General features: G+C 35.1%; 1 protein-coding gene across 15 annotated transcripts in view; it reads left to right on the top strand.

Annotated features, from left to right (window-relative positions):
* Positions 1–18,393, top strand: part of KYAT1 (kynurenine aminotransferase 1) — an 82,244-nt gene that overhangs the window by 50,942 nt on the left and 12,909 nt on the right. For 4 of the 15 annotated variants that reach the window (XM_074284911.1, XM_074284916.1, XM_074284912.1 and 1 more), the window contains 2 exons: positions 10,959–11,078; positions 13,803–13,923. The exons of 2 other annotated variants lie outside the window; for them this stretch is intronic. In XM_074284911.1, the coding sequence (XP_074141012.1) occupies positions 13,807–13,923 (117 nt within the window). In that variant the 5' untranslated portion in view covers positions 10,959–11,078; positions 13,803–13,806. Of the gene's footprint in view, positions 1–3,093; positions 3,332–6,996; positions 7,015–10,958; positions 11,079–13,185; positions 13,225–13,769; positions 13,924–18,150; positions 18,170–18,393 lie in introns of those variants that run through there. 9 more of the 15 variants (XM_074284915.1, XM_074284914.1, XM_074284909.1 and 6 more) reach the window with 7 other exon arrangements.

The following is an 18,393-nucleotide window of genomic DNA, read 5'->3' as shown; positions in this document are numbered from 1 at the left end:
TAGGAATGTGGTTTAGCTGCCAGCGATTCCTTCCCACTCCTTCCTCCTTGTATATTTTATTTTATTTTATGCCCAGGGTCACACAGCTAGGAAGTGTTAAGTGTCTGAGACCAGATTTGAACTCCGTCCTCCTGAATTCAAGGCTGGTGCTCTATCCACTGTGCCACCTAGCTGCCCCCTTCTTCCTCATATAAAAGTTTACCTGTGTACCTTGATTTTGTGAGATATTTTTCTCCAGACTTCTTTTGCCTTCCTTTTAACTTCCTCCCTCAATCTACTCCTCCACCCTTTTACATTCTTTTCTTAAGATCATCAAAATGTAATAGAATCATTTAAAGGTCTCATCTCTAATTGGACTCCCTTTATGAAACTTGATAATTATAAGGATCAGAAGGGATACATGTATTATCTTCCCTTATTTGAATATAAGCAATTAATCCTCATTTAGTCTTCTAACATTCATTCATGTTTACCTTCTAATATTTCTTTTCATTTCTATGTTTGAACTTAAAAGGAATTTTTTTGCAACTCTGTTTTTCTCATCTAGAATGCCTAGAAATTCTCTGTTTTGTTAAAGATCCATTTTTTTCCCTTTTAGCATTAGACTCATTTTTGGCTGTAAAGTCCATGCTCTTTGCTTTCTGGAATATTGACTTCTAAGTTTTCTATCCCTACATAGTGATAGCAGCTAAAACGTATATGATTATGACTGTGGTTCTTCAGTATTAAATTCTTTCTTTCTGGATACTTGCAGTATTTTTTTTTTTTTTTTAATTTGAGGTGGAATCTCTGGATTTGGGTGTTTTTATTTTGGAGTTTCTTTTAGGAGGTAACTAGTAAATATATATATGTATGCCTAGTGATTACTAAAGTTTTTCCCTCCTTGATCAGTTTTTTTAGGGCAGTTGTTTTTGCTATGAGATATTTTATATTTTCTTCTATTTAAAAAAAAATCTTTTGATATTGTTTAAATAGTTCTTATTGCATGGAGTCATTGACTTCTATTTGATTCATGAACATGTTTAAGGAATTTATTGGTGGGACAAGATTTTGTATCTGTTTTGCAAAACTATTAATTTTCTCCAATTCTTTCTTCTATAACTGTCATTTCTTTTCTAATTTTTTCCTTCAATATTTTCATTCCATTAACAAAAACATTTTCACCTTCTTTTGTTTTAAAACTCTTGCTTTTTCTACTTCAGGAAATCTAACTGGTATTTTTCTTTAAGGCCTTGATTGCAGATGTTTTGGAGTCATTCACCTATTCTGTATTTGCATTTTAAGTTTCCCTGATATTATATTTATTTATAATGGAATTCTTTTTTATTTGCTAATTCTTCAACCTATTTCTTGACTTCAGACATGTGATTAGGGCTGAGCTCTGCTATTCTTCTGTTAGGAAGATCTGCACTGGTCCTGATACTATTTTCTTGGGGAATTGAGTGTCCTTCCAGGATCTCAAGGTCATGCTGGAGACTGGTCTAGATTCTGGCCTTGGTTCTTCCTTTGCAGGTTGAGCTAGATGTTAGGAGGGTGACACCTGGGCTTAGCCAGACCACTGTTGCAAACTTCTAAACTTCCTTTATCTATACACAGCCGACAGCCTCCCTACACTAGCCCTAAGTAGTGCCCCTTTCCAGTAAGCCCTGGGTCTATGACTCAGAACTGAGTAATGGACATCAAAGGTGCCAGTTCAGATCTGTCCCCATCAGTGTGCCTCAGAATGGGCCTGGGGGTGCACTGTCTAGTCTTGGATTCTCCTCCCTTGATGTTGGAGTACCCCTTATACTATTGGTTCCCTTTATCCTTGGAATTCCCTGTCTCTCCATTCTGAGCTGGGCTGGACAAATGACTCACCCTGACTTTTTCCTGAATTTTCCCTTATGGATTCAGTCTGGTGTATTTTCTAGACATGTCTGGAGGAATTTTTAGAGAGGAACTCACTTGTCTGCTTTTTACCCCCTTTCCCCCCTCTTCAATAGCATTAATTAAGCAGTCACTCTGTGTCCAGAACTATGCTAAATGCTAGAGATAACACAAAGACAGGCAAAATCATTTGTCCTCAAGGACTTCACATTCCATTGAGGTAAATAAGAGGCAAATAGCTACAAGATATTGAGTAAATAGAAAGTAATCTCAATGAAGAAGAGTAGCAATTGAGAGGATTGGAAAAAGCCTCCTGTAAGAAGAGAACTTGTGCCAAGTCTTGGAGGAAGATAACAAAACTGAAATTTGGAAAGGAGAAAGAAGAATATTCCAGGCATAGACAGCTAGTATAAAAACACCAAGATGGGAAGTAGTCATGTATGAGAAATAGCAACTAGGCTGGCATGGCCAAATAGAAGATTTTATTTTATGCTGGCAAATGCCACAAGGGCTCACTGAATAGTGGGATAATATGATTGTTACAATTTAAAAAAATTTTTTTATTTATAGTAGCTTTTTATTTTCAAAATACATGAAAAGATAGTTTTCAGCATTCACTGTTACAAAATCTTGTGTTCTCAATTTTTCTCCCTCTTTATTCTCCATCTCCTAGAAAATAAATAATCCAATATAGGTTAAACATGTACAATTTTTCTAAACATATTTCTACATTTATCATCTTGCACAAGAAAAATCAGATCAAAAGAGGAAAATAAAGTTAGAAAGAAAAAAAAAGCAGGCAAACAAGAAAAAAGGTGAAAAATACTATGTTGTGATTCACATCCAGTCCCCATAGTCTTCCCTCTCAATGCTCACTCTATCACAAGTCTATTGGAATTGACCTGAATCACTTCATTGTTGAAAAGGGCCACATCTATCAGAATTGATTATCACATAATCTTGCTGTTGCTGTGTACAATATTCTCCTGGTTCTACTCACTTCGTTTAGTATCAGTTCATGTCAGCCTCTCTGGGCATCTCTGAAATTATCCTGTTGATTATTTCTTATAAAACAATAATATTCCATTATATTCATATACTATAACTATTCCCCAACTAATGGGTATCTGCTCACTTTCCAGTTCTTTGCCTCTATGAAAAGGGCTACTATAAGCATTTTTGCCCATTAATTCCTTTTCCCTCTTTTATGATCTCTTTGGGATACAGGCCCAGTAGTGGTACTGTTGGATCAGAGTGTGCATTCAATGTTACGAATCAGAAGAATCACCTTCTCAGGAATTAAGAATGATTTGGAAAGGGAAAAGACATGAAGGGAGGAGACCAAATCGGAAACTGCTTCAACAATCCAGACAAGAGGTGATGAGAGTCACCTTCTAATTCTAATTCTAATTAGAATAATAGCTGTGTGCCTAGAGAGAAGACACTAAGGAGTGATGCTGTGAAGGTAAAAACTCACGAGATTTGAATATCTTGGATAAATTTGAATGCTAAAAATGGAGGCTATTGAGACTATGTGATAGGAATAATGGTAATGCTCTTAACAATATTAGAAAAGTAGGAAAATGAGGATAGTTTTAGGCTAAGAGGAAATTGATGACTGAGGTTCAGGATATAGGTTGGATATAGAAATTTGCAGGAATGATAATTGAACCCATTGTAATAATAAGATTATGAAGTAAGATAGTATAGTTGGGAATTCTTAACCTTCTTTTGTATCATGATCCAGTTGGAATCTGATGAAACTTGTGAACCCTTTCTCAGAATAATATTCTTAAAAATGAAATACATAGAATTATAAAGGAAATCAATTATATTGAAATATGGCTAGTAAAATTAAAAAAAAAAAAAGTTAATGGATCCACAGTATGGAGTGAAAAGAGATAAAGTCCCAGGACACAACTTTGGAAGACATCCATGTTGAGTGGGTAGGACTTAGATGGAGATCCAACAAAGTTATTGATACTGATAGTGATTCTGAGAAATAACAGTCAGAGAGATAGAAAGAGAGACAGGAGGAAACAATGTTTACAAAAACCTAGAGGGGTTTGTTGTTAAGTAAACAGTATCAAATGCTTCAGAGAAATCAAGGATAAGGCTTGGGAAAAGGCCACTAGATTTAGCAATTAAAAGATTAAGAGGGAGATGGGGAAGGATACAGGGGAAATCTAGGCAATGCAAAAATGGAAGCGGTCAATAAAAATCTATTTTTTACAAAAAAAGGACATTGGTAATTTTAGAGCAGAAAGTTTCAGGTGAATGGTGAGGTCAGAGACTACGTTATAGGGTTTAAAAGAGAGTGAGGGGGCAGCTAGGTGGCAGCTAGGTGGCTCAGTAGATAGAGCACCAGCCCTGAAGTCAGGAGGACCTGAGTTCAAATTTGGTCTCAGACACTTCCTAGCTGTGTGTTCCTGAGCAAGTCACTTAACCCCAGCCTCAGGGGGGAAAAAAAAAGAGAGAGAGAGAGTGAGAAGAGAGGAAGTGGAAACACCTAGTCTAAAACTTTCTTCAAGGAATACTAGTAAAATGAATAGGAAAAATAGAGGGTGATAGTAAGTGGAAATTATCAGATCAGGAAGGAGGGTTTTTTTTTTTTTTTGTTTTGTTTTTTTTAATGCTTCCCTTGGATCCATGTCATAGTCAACCTATAATTCAGGCTCTATGGATACAAAGAAAGATAAAGATAACCCTGCTTTCTGAAGGAAGGAGCGATTAATAAAAAAAGCGATTTGGGGAAGAGGAAACCAATTAGGAGACCTATTTTAGAGTGGGCAAGAGGTAGTATGGATCTGAACCAAAATATTGGCTTAGGTGATTAAAAAGAAGTGATTGTGAAGAGGTATTTCAAAGTTAGAAAAAAGATTTGGCAGTTGATTGGTTATAAGGAATAAGGAGTTCAAAAATAACAGTGAGATTATGAATCTGGTACATTGGAAGAATTGTGGTGCTTTTACAAAAATAAGGAAGTTTGGAAAGATAATGAGTTCTCTTTTGGACATACAAATTTGAGATTTCTCTGGAACATCCAATTTGAATTGTTCAGTAGGCAGTTGGTGATGTGAAACTGAAGTACAGCAGTAAGCAGGACTATATAGATCTGTGAGTCATCTGCATAAAGATAATAACTAAATGTTTAGAAGAATTGCATCTGTTTAATCTAAATCTTATTGCTTGCTGTCCTTGGGGAGGGGGAAGAGAAGAAAGAGAGAGAAAAATTTAGAACACAAAGTTTTGCAAAGATGAATGTTGAAAATTATCTTTGCATGTATTTAGAAAAATAAAATACTGTTTAAAAAATAAAGTAAAATATGGGGGCAGCTAGGTGGTGCAGTGGATAGAACACCAGCCTTGAATTCAGGAGGACCTGAGTTCAAATCTGGTCTCAGACACAACACTTCCTAGCTGTGTGACCCTGGGCAAGTCACTTAACCCCAGCCTCAGGGGGGGAAAAATAAAGTAAAATATGAAAAAAATATTGAGATAATAAAAAAGAAAGAAAGATAAGTACATTGAAGTTGATGAGAGAGATAGAGAGGAAATCAAGAACATAACTTTGGGGAACATGCTCACTTAAAAAGAGTATGAGATAGATAAGGTGCCCTGCCAAGCAGTCTTAAGAAGTAGTGATCAGAAATGCCTTGTTTTTCTTGTTTTCTCAGTAGGTAGGGAAGATGAGAAAGAGGAGGAAGAACTTAGAACTGAAAATAAAATAAAATTGAGGGACAAATGATTTGAGGGGTCTCACTGATTTTCCCCTAGTGTTTCTCCATCTCTTTATCCTTTGCAATAAATGCTGACTCTTAAGTGCAGACCATCTTCAAGATGGTCTTTTTGCACACCACATATACAGCACCACAATACAAGCAGGCCAGTGAAATGATGTTTTTGAGTTGTTGCCTTTTGACAGCTGATGAAGGAGAGAATTTAGATACCATCTTTTAGTGCCACTTCTTTTTGTCTTGTGGGTTCATTGATATTAAGAACAATATTGTCTTGATTGAATAATTATACTTGTAGGAGTAGTAGATGGTTTCAGGAAATCTTGTTCTGATATCTAGGAGGTGGTCTGATTCTGCTAAGTTACCTGGTCTCTTAGTGTCCTAAGCAACTATCAGAGCAGGTGCAATTATGCAAAAGAAATCCTCCTATCTTTTTTGTCATAGTCATTTCTATCCACACTAGTCTTGTCCCAATTATATTATCAGCTCCTTAACAGCAGGATCTCTATATCCCTGTTATCCAGTATAATGCATGGCACTTAGAAAATGTTTCTTTAATTGAACGAAATAATTTAAGTTAGATTAAAATTTAGCAAATCACTTGACTCTGTTTGCCTCAGTTTCCTCATATGTAAAAATGAGCTGAAGAAGGAAATGGCAAACCATTACAGTATCTTTAAAAACAAAACAAACACAAACGGGAGCAGGAAGAATCAGACATGATTGAAAAAAATTAACATCAATAATCTGAAGGAGGAGGAGGCACCGGAATTGCCAGAGTAAGGGAAAGGTAGAAACTAGAGGAACCCAACTGATAAATTCCAGAAGGAAGCCACTGGGTAAGAGCGAGAAATGATAGGGCTACTTAGGTGTCATTGGTTAGAGCAGCTGGGAGGGGATGGGAGGAGACATTCCTATGACTGTATTGTGTCATTGAAGGTAGGGCAGAGTTCAACATAGTCCAAATAGTCTTGGATTGGTTTTCCCGTATCCTTTTTTCTCCACCCCCACCCCCATCAATTCTTTCTGCCTCTAAAACCATCTATTCTCCTCTTCCTACCTATTCCCTTCCCTGTCTTGTGTACTGAAATTCTTTTTCCTCCAGAACACCACCCCCACTTCTCTTTGCTGTGATTTGTCAAGACTAAAAACTATTTGTGGTGTCTAATTTCAAGCCAGTTTATGGAGCTCTGGAGTTAGGGGTAGAGAAATCTGGTTTTGCCACTGGTCTTTTAGATCTCTGCTTACCCTCCTGATCTTTTGTAATTTTTTCAGTCTACTGTCAGAAATTCAGGCTAGCAATTTCCTCTCCCTGTCTCCTCCAAGGAAGAAAGGGGAATAGAAAGAAAGAAGGGGTTTGGTATTAAAGTCACTCGGGGTGGAAGCACTTCCGAACTCAGTAAATTTCAAAGTAAGTAGATCTGTTGACTGGTTTCCCTTACCTCATCCCTAGCCACCTACCCTGAACATTGTGCTGACTTTATAGGAACTACCATAGCATAGGATTTGGAACTAGATGGGATGTTGGAGATCACTGAATTTGAACCTCTTGTTTTATTTTACATTATCTTTTCAAATTTTTTTTGTTTTTATATCATATTTTTCCCAAAGTTATATCTCTCTTCATCTCAATTTCCTAGGGATTCTTCCTTTAATGCAATAAATAAATAAATCCACAAAATCAATGCATATTTCCATTTCATCTGGTCATATGTAAAATAGTCTACAGTTATAGTGTCCTAACCTTTCTAATTAAACTAGGAAGCTGTACTTTTTCCTTCCTACTTTGGGAATTAAAATTGCCCAGGACTCAGTTTCATTTTATTCTTTTCATTTATATTGTGGTAATCATTGTGTAAGTTGTTTTCCTGATGGTTTTCTTTATTGTATAAAGCAGGATGGGACTAAGCAGGATCTGGAGACTGGTTGGTCTTTGGGGGTACTTTAGGATACCTATTTTATAGGAGAAAGATAGGACTAAGGTAATAGGTTAAACATTAATATAATAGAAATGGAGTTGGGGAAAGATGGTGGAGGCCAAATTTGGGCTTGAAAGTTAATGAAGCTGGCCTCAGACACTTACCACTTCCTGGCTGGGTGACTGACCCTGGGCAAGTCACTTAACCTCAATTGCCTCAGCAAAATAAAAAGAAAAGAAAGTTAATGAAGCAATATGGATGCTGATAAGACCTGGCTCTAAAGTTCTAAGGAGCTTTCTGATAAGGAAACTCCCTCCACCAATGTAGGTCAGCAATTTTGAATTTTTATTTTCTAGAATGACAAGAGTAAAACCTAAGATCACAAATCGGTATCAGAGGTAGCCACCAAAAAAGCTAAGAATACATCAATATAAGCATAACATCCAGAATGAGGGAAATTCTGTTTTCAGCATCCTCAGCTCTGGCCAGACCTCAGCCAGAGATTGTGTTGTATTCAAGGGACAGATTTTCATATATACATGAGGTACAGAAACCTGGTCTTCAAGAGGAGAGCAACCAGGATAGTGAGAGGTATGGGAGTCCTGTCATAGGAAGGACAGAAAGTAGGGATGTTTAGCTTAGAGAAGGAAGTCTCAGAGGGAGACAATTATTGTCAACTTATCATTTATTTAGTGACATCTCAATGCTTGACTTGCTTTATATGAAGTAAAAAATAAAAGTTCCTGAACTGCAGGACTTTACATTGCTTTCCAGTGATGCAAAATGTATACAAATAGATTAATGCAAAGTATATACAAGGTAATTTTTTATATAAGGTTTTATTTATGTTGTATGATTCTTGGCTTATTAGGATGTTCTTCTAGCTTTTTATTTGAGTCCAGTTTGGTTTTTGTAATTTTGTTATATTTACTTTTGATTTTTTTGGTGTGCAGTTGTTCTTTGTATTTATGTTGTTGGAGTCACTGTGTATATTTTTTCCTTGGCTCTGATGACGTGACTTGGCATCATTTCATATAGATCTTTCCATGCTTCTTGTTATTCATTACATACATCATTTCTTATAGCTCAGGAATATAGTTTGAGATATGGAAATGCTATTCCTCCTTTGTCCTTACTTCTTTTCATCATTTGCATTGGTATTCTAGATCTTTTGTTTTCCCAAATGAATTTTGTTATCATTTTATCAAGTTCTGTAAAATAGTCCCTTGATAACTATTATAGCATTAAATGTAAATATTAGTGTTTTCCCCCCCCTCATGATTTTTCACATTTGTTCTGATTTTAGTCTCCCAACATGATCCATAAAGAAATGTGTATTTTAAAAAATTAATGTATATGGGTAACTAGAAAAAAGAAAACAATAAAAATAAATTCAAGGCAAAAAAAGTAAATATTATTAACTACGAAATATTATCTCTAGCCACAAGTACTAAGTATTCCTCCAACTATTAGGTTGTTCTTTAATTCTTTAAAGATCATTTTATAATTGAATACATTGGAGTGTTTTGTGTGCTCCAAGTATTTTAAGCATTTTGTGGTTATTTGGAATGGGATATTTTTATGTTATTGTTTCTTATGTTTTTTTATTATTTTATAGAAATGCTGTTGATTTTTGAAGATTTATTTTCTAACCTGCAACTTTGCTGAAACTTATCAATTGTCTCAATTAGTTTCTTTACTGATTCCCTAGAGTTTTTCAAGTAACCGTTATCTCATCAGCAAACAGATAGTTCCATCTCCTTTTCATCTATTTTTATTCTTTTAAAATCTTTCTCTTACTGGAAATAATATTGTTAGTATTTCTAGAACAATATTAAATAATAGTGGGGAAAATAGACATTCTGACTTTACTCCCATATTTATTGGAAAAGGTTCTAATATATCTCCATTGCATGTGATACTTTCTTTTAATTTTATTTACATTTTTGGTAATATTAAAAAGGCTTCTTTATGCTTATATTTTGTAGATTTTTTTTTAACATGAGAGTACTGTACTTTCTCAAGAGCTTTTCCCACATCTATTGAAACGATCATGTGTTTTTTTATTTTTAATATGATTAATTATGTTGATTGTATTCCTAATGTTGAGCTATCCCTCATCCCTGATGTCTCATTTCAACACAATGAATGATTTCACTATTGATTAGAGAAATGTAAATTAATACAACACTGAAGTACCATGTTACAATTATCAAGTTGGCTAATATGACAGAAAAGGAGAATGATAAATGTTGGAGGGGATGTGGAAAAATTGGAACACTAATGTTTAGTTGGTGGAGTTGTGAACTGATCTAGCCATTCTGGAGAACAGTTTGGAACTATGCCCAAAAGGCTATAAAAATGTAGATTACCACATGGTCTGTATCCTAAAGAGATCACAAAAAAGGGAAAAGAGTCTACATGTACAAAAATATTTATAGCAACTCTTTTAATGGTGGCAAAGAATTGAAAATTGTGGGGATGCTCATCAGTGGAGAATAGTTGAACAAGTTGTGGTATAAAAATATAAAAGAATATTAGATTACTTGCCATCTAGGGGAGGGAGTGGGGGAAATGGAGGTGGGAATTTGGAATACAAAGTTTTGCAAGGGTCAATGTTGAAAAAATATCCATGCATATGGTTTGAAAATAAAAAAGCTTTAATAAATAATTTTTTTTAAAAAATAGAATGTAATGGAATGCTATTTGTTCCATAAGAAATGATGAGTAAGTAGGCAGATTTCAGAAAAATCTGGAAAGACTTATATGAACTGATGCTGAGTGAAATAGGAGAATAGTAATAGAAACATTGTGCAAGAATCAATTATGATAAACTTAGCTCTTCTCAGCAATACATTTATTCAAGACAATTCCAAAAGACTCGAAATAGAAAATGCTATCAGCATCCCAGAGAAAAAAATTATGGAGTCTGAATGCAGATCAAAACATACTATTTTCACTTTTTTTTTTTCTCTTTCTTGTGATGTTTCCATTTTGTTCTTATTCTTCTTTCACAACATAACTAATATGGGAATATGCTCAACATGACTGTACATGTAAAATCTATATCAGATTGTTTGCTCTCTAGGGGAGGGGGAAAGAATGGAGCAAAGGAGAAAATTTTGGAATTCAAAATCTTACAAAAATAATGTTGAAAACAATGAATTATTTCTTGGATAAATGGCTATAGTCTGTTTGATTGGATTTTGTTTAAAATTTTTGAGTCAGTGTTGATTAATGATATTGTCTTTAGAAGTATATTTGTCTGTATACTGGGTCCTGGGAGGAGGAATGTTCTTTCTTTCTCAATTTTTGAAAATATTTTGTAAAGTATGGGTACAGGTTTTTTTTTTTTTTTGTTTGTTTTTTAAGTTTGATAGAATTCTCCTGAGTCCATCAGTACCAGCAGTATTTTTCTTTGGTATTTTCTTTACAGATCCTTTTAGATCTATTTCCTTTTCTGAGATTGGATCATTTAAGATTTCTACCTGTTCTTCTGATAATTTGGCTGCTTTATACTTTTGAGGATTTTCCTTTCTTTCTTTTGTGTTCTCAGGTTTGTTTTCATATAATTGTGCATGATGTGTTCTAATTATTTTTGTCTTTTTCTTCTGATTTTGCTGTGATTTTACTTTGGTCATTTGTAATTTTACTAATTTTCATTTTTCTGCTTTTTAATCAGAGTAAATAAGAGTTTATCAATTTTATTAGTCCTATTAAAGAACCAGCTTTTAGTTTAGTTTTTTTTAATTATTATTTCTATGGGTTTTTTTTTTGTTTTCAACTTATCTATTTCCCCTTTGAATTTTAATATCTTTTTGTGCTTTGCTTATTTTTTCTAATTTTATAGTGAATATTTAATTTATTAATCCTCTTTTCCTATTTTATTCTATTCTATTTATATGATTGTAAAGATAGGATTTTCTCCCTGACAGCTAGTTGAGCTAAATCCCAGAAATTTTGGCATATTATTTCATCTTTATCATTTTCTTTTATATAGTTTTTATATAATTACTAATTGTTTCTGATTGTTCTTTGACTCACTCATTAATTTAAGATTTCATTGTTAAGATTCCATTTGAGTCTGTATCTTTTGTTTGTGGTTCCTGAACCAATGACTATTTTATTTGCATTATGGTCTACAGAGAATGTGTTAACTATTTCTATCTTTTAAAATTTGTTTGCTGAGCATATCTCTATGCTGCATGGTCAATTGTTGTAAAAGTTCTGTGTGGTAGAGAGAAATATGTTTATTCTTTTGCTGTCCCATTTGGACGATGTCATAAAGTTTTTTAACTCTAGTTTCTCCAGAATTTATTCAGTTCCACATTTTCCTTTTTGATGAAGTTGGGTTAAGCAATTCCTAGTTTGAAATAGAAAGTGTGAAGCACAAAGCACATGTGAAGAATTCACAATGATATTTTCTTTGCCAAAAAGTACCTATTTATGATAAGAAGTTACAGACAAAGTGAAAAAGTAAAATAGATACCAGAAATGGTAGATTTGGAAAATAGATTTGGGAGGGCAAAAGAAAGTATTATAGTTAGCAAGGAAAGGGGTTTTTAACGATTAACAAGGGAAAAGACAAGTTCCCTAATGAAACTCACAATTATCAGGAGAAAGGGAATATGTCATGAGGTAGCAGTATGCTATTAACTGGAAGGCTAAATCCATAAAGGACTTTAGCAGACTAACCCCAAAAGGGAGTTAGTAGGGGAAGGAGATTACATCATTGAGGACTAACCCTAAAAGGGATTTAATACCCTAAAAGAGCTAGGTAGCTATAACAAGAGGACATCTTGAGGCAGTACCATGGTGGGCTAATCCCTAAAAGGGACTGAGCAAAGATAGTGTAAACCTTGGGCAGATTTACAGGAAAAATGTAACCTTGGGGGTTTGACATCATAACTTGGATAGATTAAGTAGAGTTTCCAAAGATCTCCTTGGGTTGGGATTGTAATGAAAGTCCACTTTAACAAAAGACCTACTAAAGAACAACAGGGTTACTTAAAACTAAGGGGATCCTATCCCTGCCCTTCTCAGTTTGCCTCAGAGTGTATTATAGTCTTATTTGTGTTTCAGGCTTTCACTGATAAGCTAGCCAACCCGAACTTATCATTTTGTTTATCTTTCAGTTAGACTTACCCAAAATTGAAGGAGAGATAATGAAATCTCTTGTCAATATTGTATTACAATCTTCTGAGTGCCTACATTCTTGAAGCTCATCATCCTCTGGATCACAAAATAGCATTTTCACTCTTTTTGATATGGTTTGCTTGAATTTTTCTCATTTTTCTTTTTCTTTTCTTTTTTTTTTTTTTTTTTTTTACTTTTTGATCTGATTTTTCTTGTGCTGCAAGATAATTGTATAAATATATATGCCTATTTTGGATTTAACATATATTTTTACCATATTTAACATATATTAGATTACATGCCATCTAGAGGAAGAGGTGGGAGGAACAGGGGAAAATTGGAACATAAGATTTTTCAAAGGCTAAATGTTGAAAAAATTATCCTTGCATATATTTTGAAACTTAAAAACTTCAATTAAAAAAAAAGGAGCTTACCATCCTCCCATTCCCCAAATCTATATTGTGTGTGTATGCCTTACTCTAAAGTTGAATTTGCATTATAAATGTTTTCACCATCATTTCCTTTAGAGTCAACAATCAACAAAATAATAAGCCCAGTCCTAATTTGTATCCTTTCACTTTACAGGGTATAAAGGTTTACCCTGAAAATTAAATCCCTGGCTTTCCAGTAAAGCATGCTGCAGCACATCCTTGATTATATGGCTCCTAAAAATTGAATCTTAGGCTTCCTATTTTAGGCAGCTACACCCTTGCTTTTCCTACCTGTAAGAAAGGTAGAATAATTCCTAATGTCTTGCTTCCAGATTGAGTACATGAAGAGGAAAAGGGCTCTTGGGGCTTTTTGGAAGGCAGGGTCCATTGTATCTACCCCTCTCCCCATGAGTCAATCCATATGCTACATATTCTCACATAACTTTAGGGCACCTAGTCCCAAATCTTTCTTAATCTGGAAATTCTTGGCCTTTTTTGTATCATGGAACCTTTGGTCATGGACCAGTGGATCTCTATGGAGCTCTCCTCAGAATATTGCTTTCAAATGCATAAAATAAAATATATATGATTAAAAAATAATTTCTCAAACCTCTGAAACCCCACTATGGAAAGGCTCCATGGATCCCAAGTTAAGAACTCCTGATCCAGATATACCTCAGTTTTACCCATCTTCTCCTCTTCTGCCTTTGGAGGGGGATGTCATTGGTGTCCCTGGTGTCTGGGAAAGCAATGCTCAAGAGCCCCTGGGTGCTGATGGTGCTAAGTCAGCTGAGGAGATCGGAGATGAAGCTGGCCAGGCCCCTGCACCAGATGGTAAGTGCTTCTGTCCCTCCAGGCTCCTGGTAGTATAGAACTGCTTCTTTGTTCTTTCCTCTTAGTTCTTCATCCCTTCTAGATACTACACAGGAATTGGATTAACTGCTAAAAAGCCTTTCATGTCCCCTTTGGACTATAGAGAGTCATTTAATCCAGCACCCCTTCTCAAGAAACTGAGCCTGAGTATGTGTGTGCTTTACTCAAAGTTACATAGAATGGTATGGGACAAGAGGAATAGCATTGAAGAAAGGCATACAGAGTGCCAGGCTAAAAATTTTTGCCTTGATATTTAACTGTACAAGATTGAATGAATTGCCTAAACTCCTATCTTAGTTTCCTCATTTCTAAAAAGAAGAATTGGACTAGGTGGTCTACAAGATTTTTGCCAGGTTTCAATCATGTGATTTCAGTTTTGAGATATTTTATCCAATGAGAAAAATCTATCTTGAAATTAGAAATAAATATGTATGCATGCACAGATATTATCCACACATACATATATAAATATATACAAATTTACGTATATGGACACTTATAAATATATCTGTAGTGGACCTGGGGGGTGACGGGGAGTTAGTGGACAGAACATCAGGCCTAGAGTCAGGAAGACCTGCATTCAAATTTGACCCTGACTAGCTGTGTGACCCTGGGCATGTGACTTAACCCTGTTTGCTTCAGTTACTTTATCTGTCTAGTAAGCTGGAGAAGGAAATGGCAAATCCACTCTAGTATCTTTGCTAAGAAAACCCAATTGAAGTCTGAAGATTTGGACAAGACTAATCAACTGTATACACATGCATATATATTTACATAGGGAAGGGAAATACATAGGAAAGGAAAGCAAATGTGTATTTATATCTGTGATGTTATTGATAATAGGGAGATCCTGGTGAGGAAACTCCTTCTATCAATGCAGATAAGCACCTTCTCTGCAATTTATACTCCTTGAAAGTCATCTGGGCCATTGAGAAGGTAGACTTTCTCAGAGTCTGGCAGCATAGGTACTAACAGGTGGGACAGGAATCCAGATGTTTTTGAGTTGGAAGCTGGTCCTCCATGACCCAAAAAAGTTGAGTATGGTCTTCCAAATCATCAAAACCCTCTCTTTCCTGTCTTATACACAATTTCGAACTCCCCTTCTTATATGTAGGTCTCTAAATTAGAAGCTGGCTTAGTTTTGTTTACATTTACATAAAAGTATTTCTTTAGACTGGACTGAACAGTACCAGGCCCAAGGCTAAGATGTCATTGTGTGAAGAGGTGGCTTCTAGGGCAACAAAAGCTTGACAAACAAAATTTAAATGCTGCTTTTGGTGGCTTAAATAGAAGATTTTTTTGCTCCTCCCAACCAAAAAGAAAAACCCAACAAAAAACAAACCCTACAATAACTACAATAAAAAAAACACCCCCAATGATACCAGTAGTTTAGAGGCATTAACTTTAAAATATGTCACAGATGGATTCATCAGGAAACAAACATAAATGGAAACTCTTTCTCTTTTTTGTTTAAATTTTATCCTGAGTACAGGCTTAATTAAATTTCTCAGCCACATAGTTTTAAGAAAGTTAATTTACTTAGGTCAGATGCCTATGTCAGCTCCCATAGACTTATGTTGTGACTGGAGGGGGGCAATACTTATAGTTTTGCATCATACAGTTCTTACATTTAGAAGTTCTAATTCTTTAAAAATATATACCTATCTATCTATCTACATATCTATCTATATATATATATATATACATATATATGTATATATCTATATCTATCTATCTATCTATATCTATATCTATATCTATCTATCTATCTATCTATCTATCTATCTATCTATCTATATATATATATATATATATATAGAGAGAGAGAGAGAGAGAGATAGAGAGAGAGAGAAAGAATTCATAAGGCAATGTAATAACTGGCTCATAAAAGTTTTCCTGAAAATCTTAACATTTAAAGTCGCTAGAATTCCTTTCCCTTCTAGGACAGGATACTAACTCTACCTTATCTAATCTGTGTTCAAAGGAAACTTAAAAAAAAAAAGTTTTCATCATGAATAATTATCAACAAACACAAATATCTCATTATACAAAGAACTAAACACTATGTAGTTGAAGTGTAATTGAAATATATTAAAATAGTAACAAAATTGCCCTCTTTGTGTCTCCTTATCTTTTTCTTCTCTGTGTGATTTGTACATATCTAACTAGTTAAATAGTTAAAAATTTGTCCCTTTCTAAGTACCAAAACTGGTTTTTGTTCATAAATTTTAACCATGTTAAATGGGGATTTTTACACATTACTTAGCCTTAAAAAGTTTGTACTATACAGTCTGTACCTAAATTATTTTTCTTGATCATCAGCTTCTCAATTAGTCAATAAGCATTTGCTAAGCACCTACTTGGTGCCAGGCACTTGTCTGCAGGATTTTGTTATTTCCTTCTCCAGTGCAGGCAAATACCTATGGTCACAAAACCTACAAAGTGTGTGAGGCTGGATTTGAATTTAGGAAGATGAGCTCTATTTCACTAGGCCAGCAGCTAGCCATCCTGCTAACCTATGGTACTAAATGCTCCATTTTAGAAGTCTTGGGTGGGACACAGCTAAACAGTTAAACCATTGGGTAACTTTAGTCAAATCACTTCCTGTTTCCTTTCCTACCTGTTTCCTTTGTATAAATGGAAAAACTAATTTGATTTGGTGAACATTTGCTCAAAGCCTGCTATGTGCTGAGGCCTGGGGAATACTATGAAAAACTGCGACATCGCTAGTGTGCAGTAGGATTGTTTGTTGCTTTACTAAATGGCTCTTGGTTTGATGCTACTTTAGTTTTTGTGTTTGCTTTTTTACATTTTTCTCTTATCTGTATCTAGTATCATTTCTGATTGCCTCTCTCCACTTTTCTAATTTGCTTCTGACTGGGAAACCAGATTTTCAAACTTATTGAATAGTGGGCAAAAATAATTCATCTAATTTTGAATGAGTGTCTAAGAGGGCCCTCATGTGGTCAGAGTCATGAGTTTTGGAGCCTAGGCTTTGTAATAGTTGTCTTGGCTTCTCTGAGACCATTTTTTTCATTCTTAGGTATTCTGCCTAAGATAAATGGTATTCTGCCACTTCTCAGTCTCTCTTTTTAGATTCCTCTGTTTCCTTCATTCTCTTTCCCATTTTCCTCAGCCTTGTCTGGCTTCTTCACTTCCTACTGTACTCCCCCCCTACTTCTCCCTTTTCTTCTCTCTCCTTTTCCCATCTTTTCTAACTATTTCCTCACCCTATACTGTGAGTCTCCATAACTTATATATCCCTAAATTTTTTCCTTCTTTTTGCCTCAGGCTTTTCTTCCAGCTTCACTTTTCCTATTTTCCCCTCTGTGCTGCATTTTCCCTATCTCCCTCAAACTGCAGGTCTTATCCCCTCACTCCTCCCCTTTCATTTCTCATTTCTTCAGCCTTCTATCTTCACCAGTCTTTTGCTCCTTTTTATCTTCAGATCTCAATCCTGTTCTTTCTCCATCTGGCCCTCCTTTACCCTTTCTAACTCATCCCACTTCTCTCACCTCTTCCCACTTTCACTCTTATTCTCATAACCTAATTTTGGGGAGAAATCCCCTTCTTATTTGTATGCCAGACTTTTGGCTCTTCAAAAATCTTGGTGCAGTTCCATACTAGAGGCACTTTAGAAAAATAAATATTAGTCCTGCTGACTATATTGTAAATATTTAGATTAATCATAAAGATTCCATGAAGGAAGATGCTGTTTAATTCAGAAAAAAAAGAACGGGCACATATATGTATGTATATATGTGTGTGTGTGCACACACACACAGATTTTGTGTTTGGGGTGAGGAGGAAGGGGGAGAAAGTTGCATGATAACCAAAATTTAAAAGCAAAAAAAAAAAAACCAAAAACCCCAAAAAAACCACCCACTAACAAATCTTGCTAAACCAAAATCACATGGATCTGTGACTCTGACCCCAGACAAAGGGCAAAACTGGCCTGCCTGATCCATGACCAGTTTGGGCTGGGAAGAGGTTAGGGCAGGAGCAGTGTTCCTCAGGGTCATTATAACCCAGATTACACAAATCTGAGAGCTGGGGAAGAGTCTTTCTGGAGCTCCTTTGATCCAGGGGAAGGGAGATGGGGTGGAATGTGGCGTTACTACTTTCTAATTTGCAAAGGAAGGGACTGGGTGCTGAGGACCAGCCTGGGATAAACCTCCAAATTAGTGCTTAGAAACAGATTAGACAGGTGTGGCCTGAGATAGGCGATCCAAGCAAGCCTGGAGTTACTTGAGAGTTAATTTTGCTTTTTTTTTTTTTTAATGAGGTACCTTTAAAAAAAAAAAAAAGGTTATTTAAAAAAGCAAACAAAAAACGAGGTTCTTTTCTTTTAAAGGAGGTTACCTTTAATTTATTTAAATGAGGCTACCTTTTTTAAAAATCAGGCTACCTTTAATTTATTTAAATGAAGCT

Source organism: Sminthopsis crassicaudata, chromosome 2 (assembly GCF_048593235.1).
Source record: "Sminthopsis crassicaudata isolate SCR6 chromosome 2, ASM4859323v1, whole genome shotgun sequence".
Taxonomy (NCBI): Eukaryota; Metazoa; Chordata; class Mammalia; order Dasyuromorphia; family Dasyuridae; genus Sminthopsis; species Sminthopsis crassicaudata.
The sequence above is the reverse complement of the archived record's forward strand: the minus strand, read 5'-3'. Positions and strand labels throughout refer to the sequence as shown.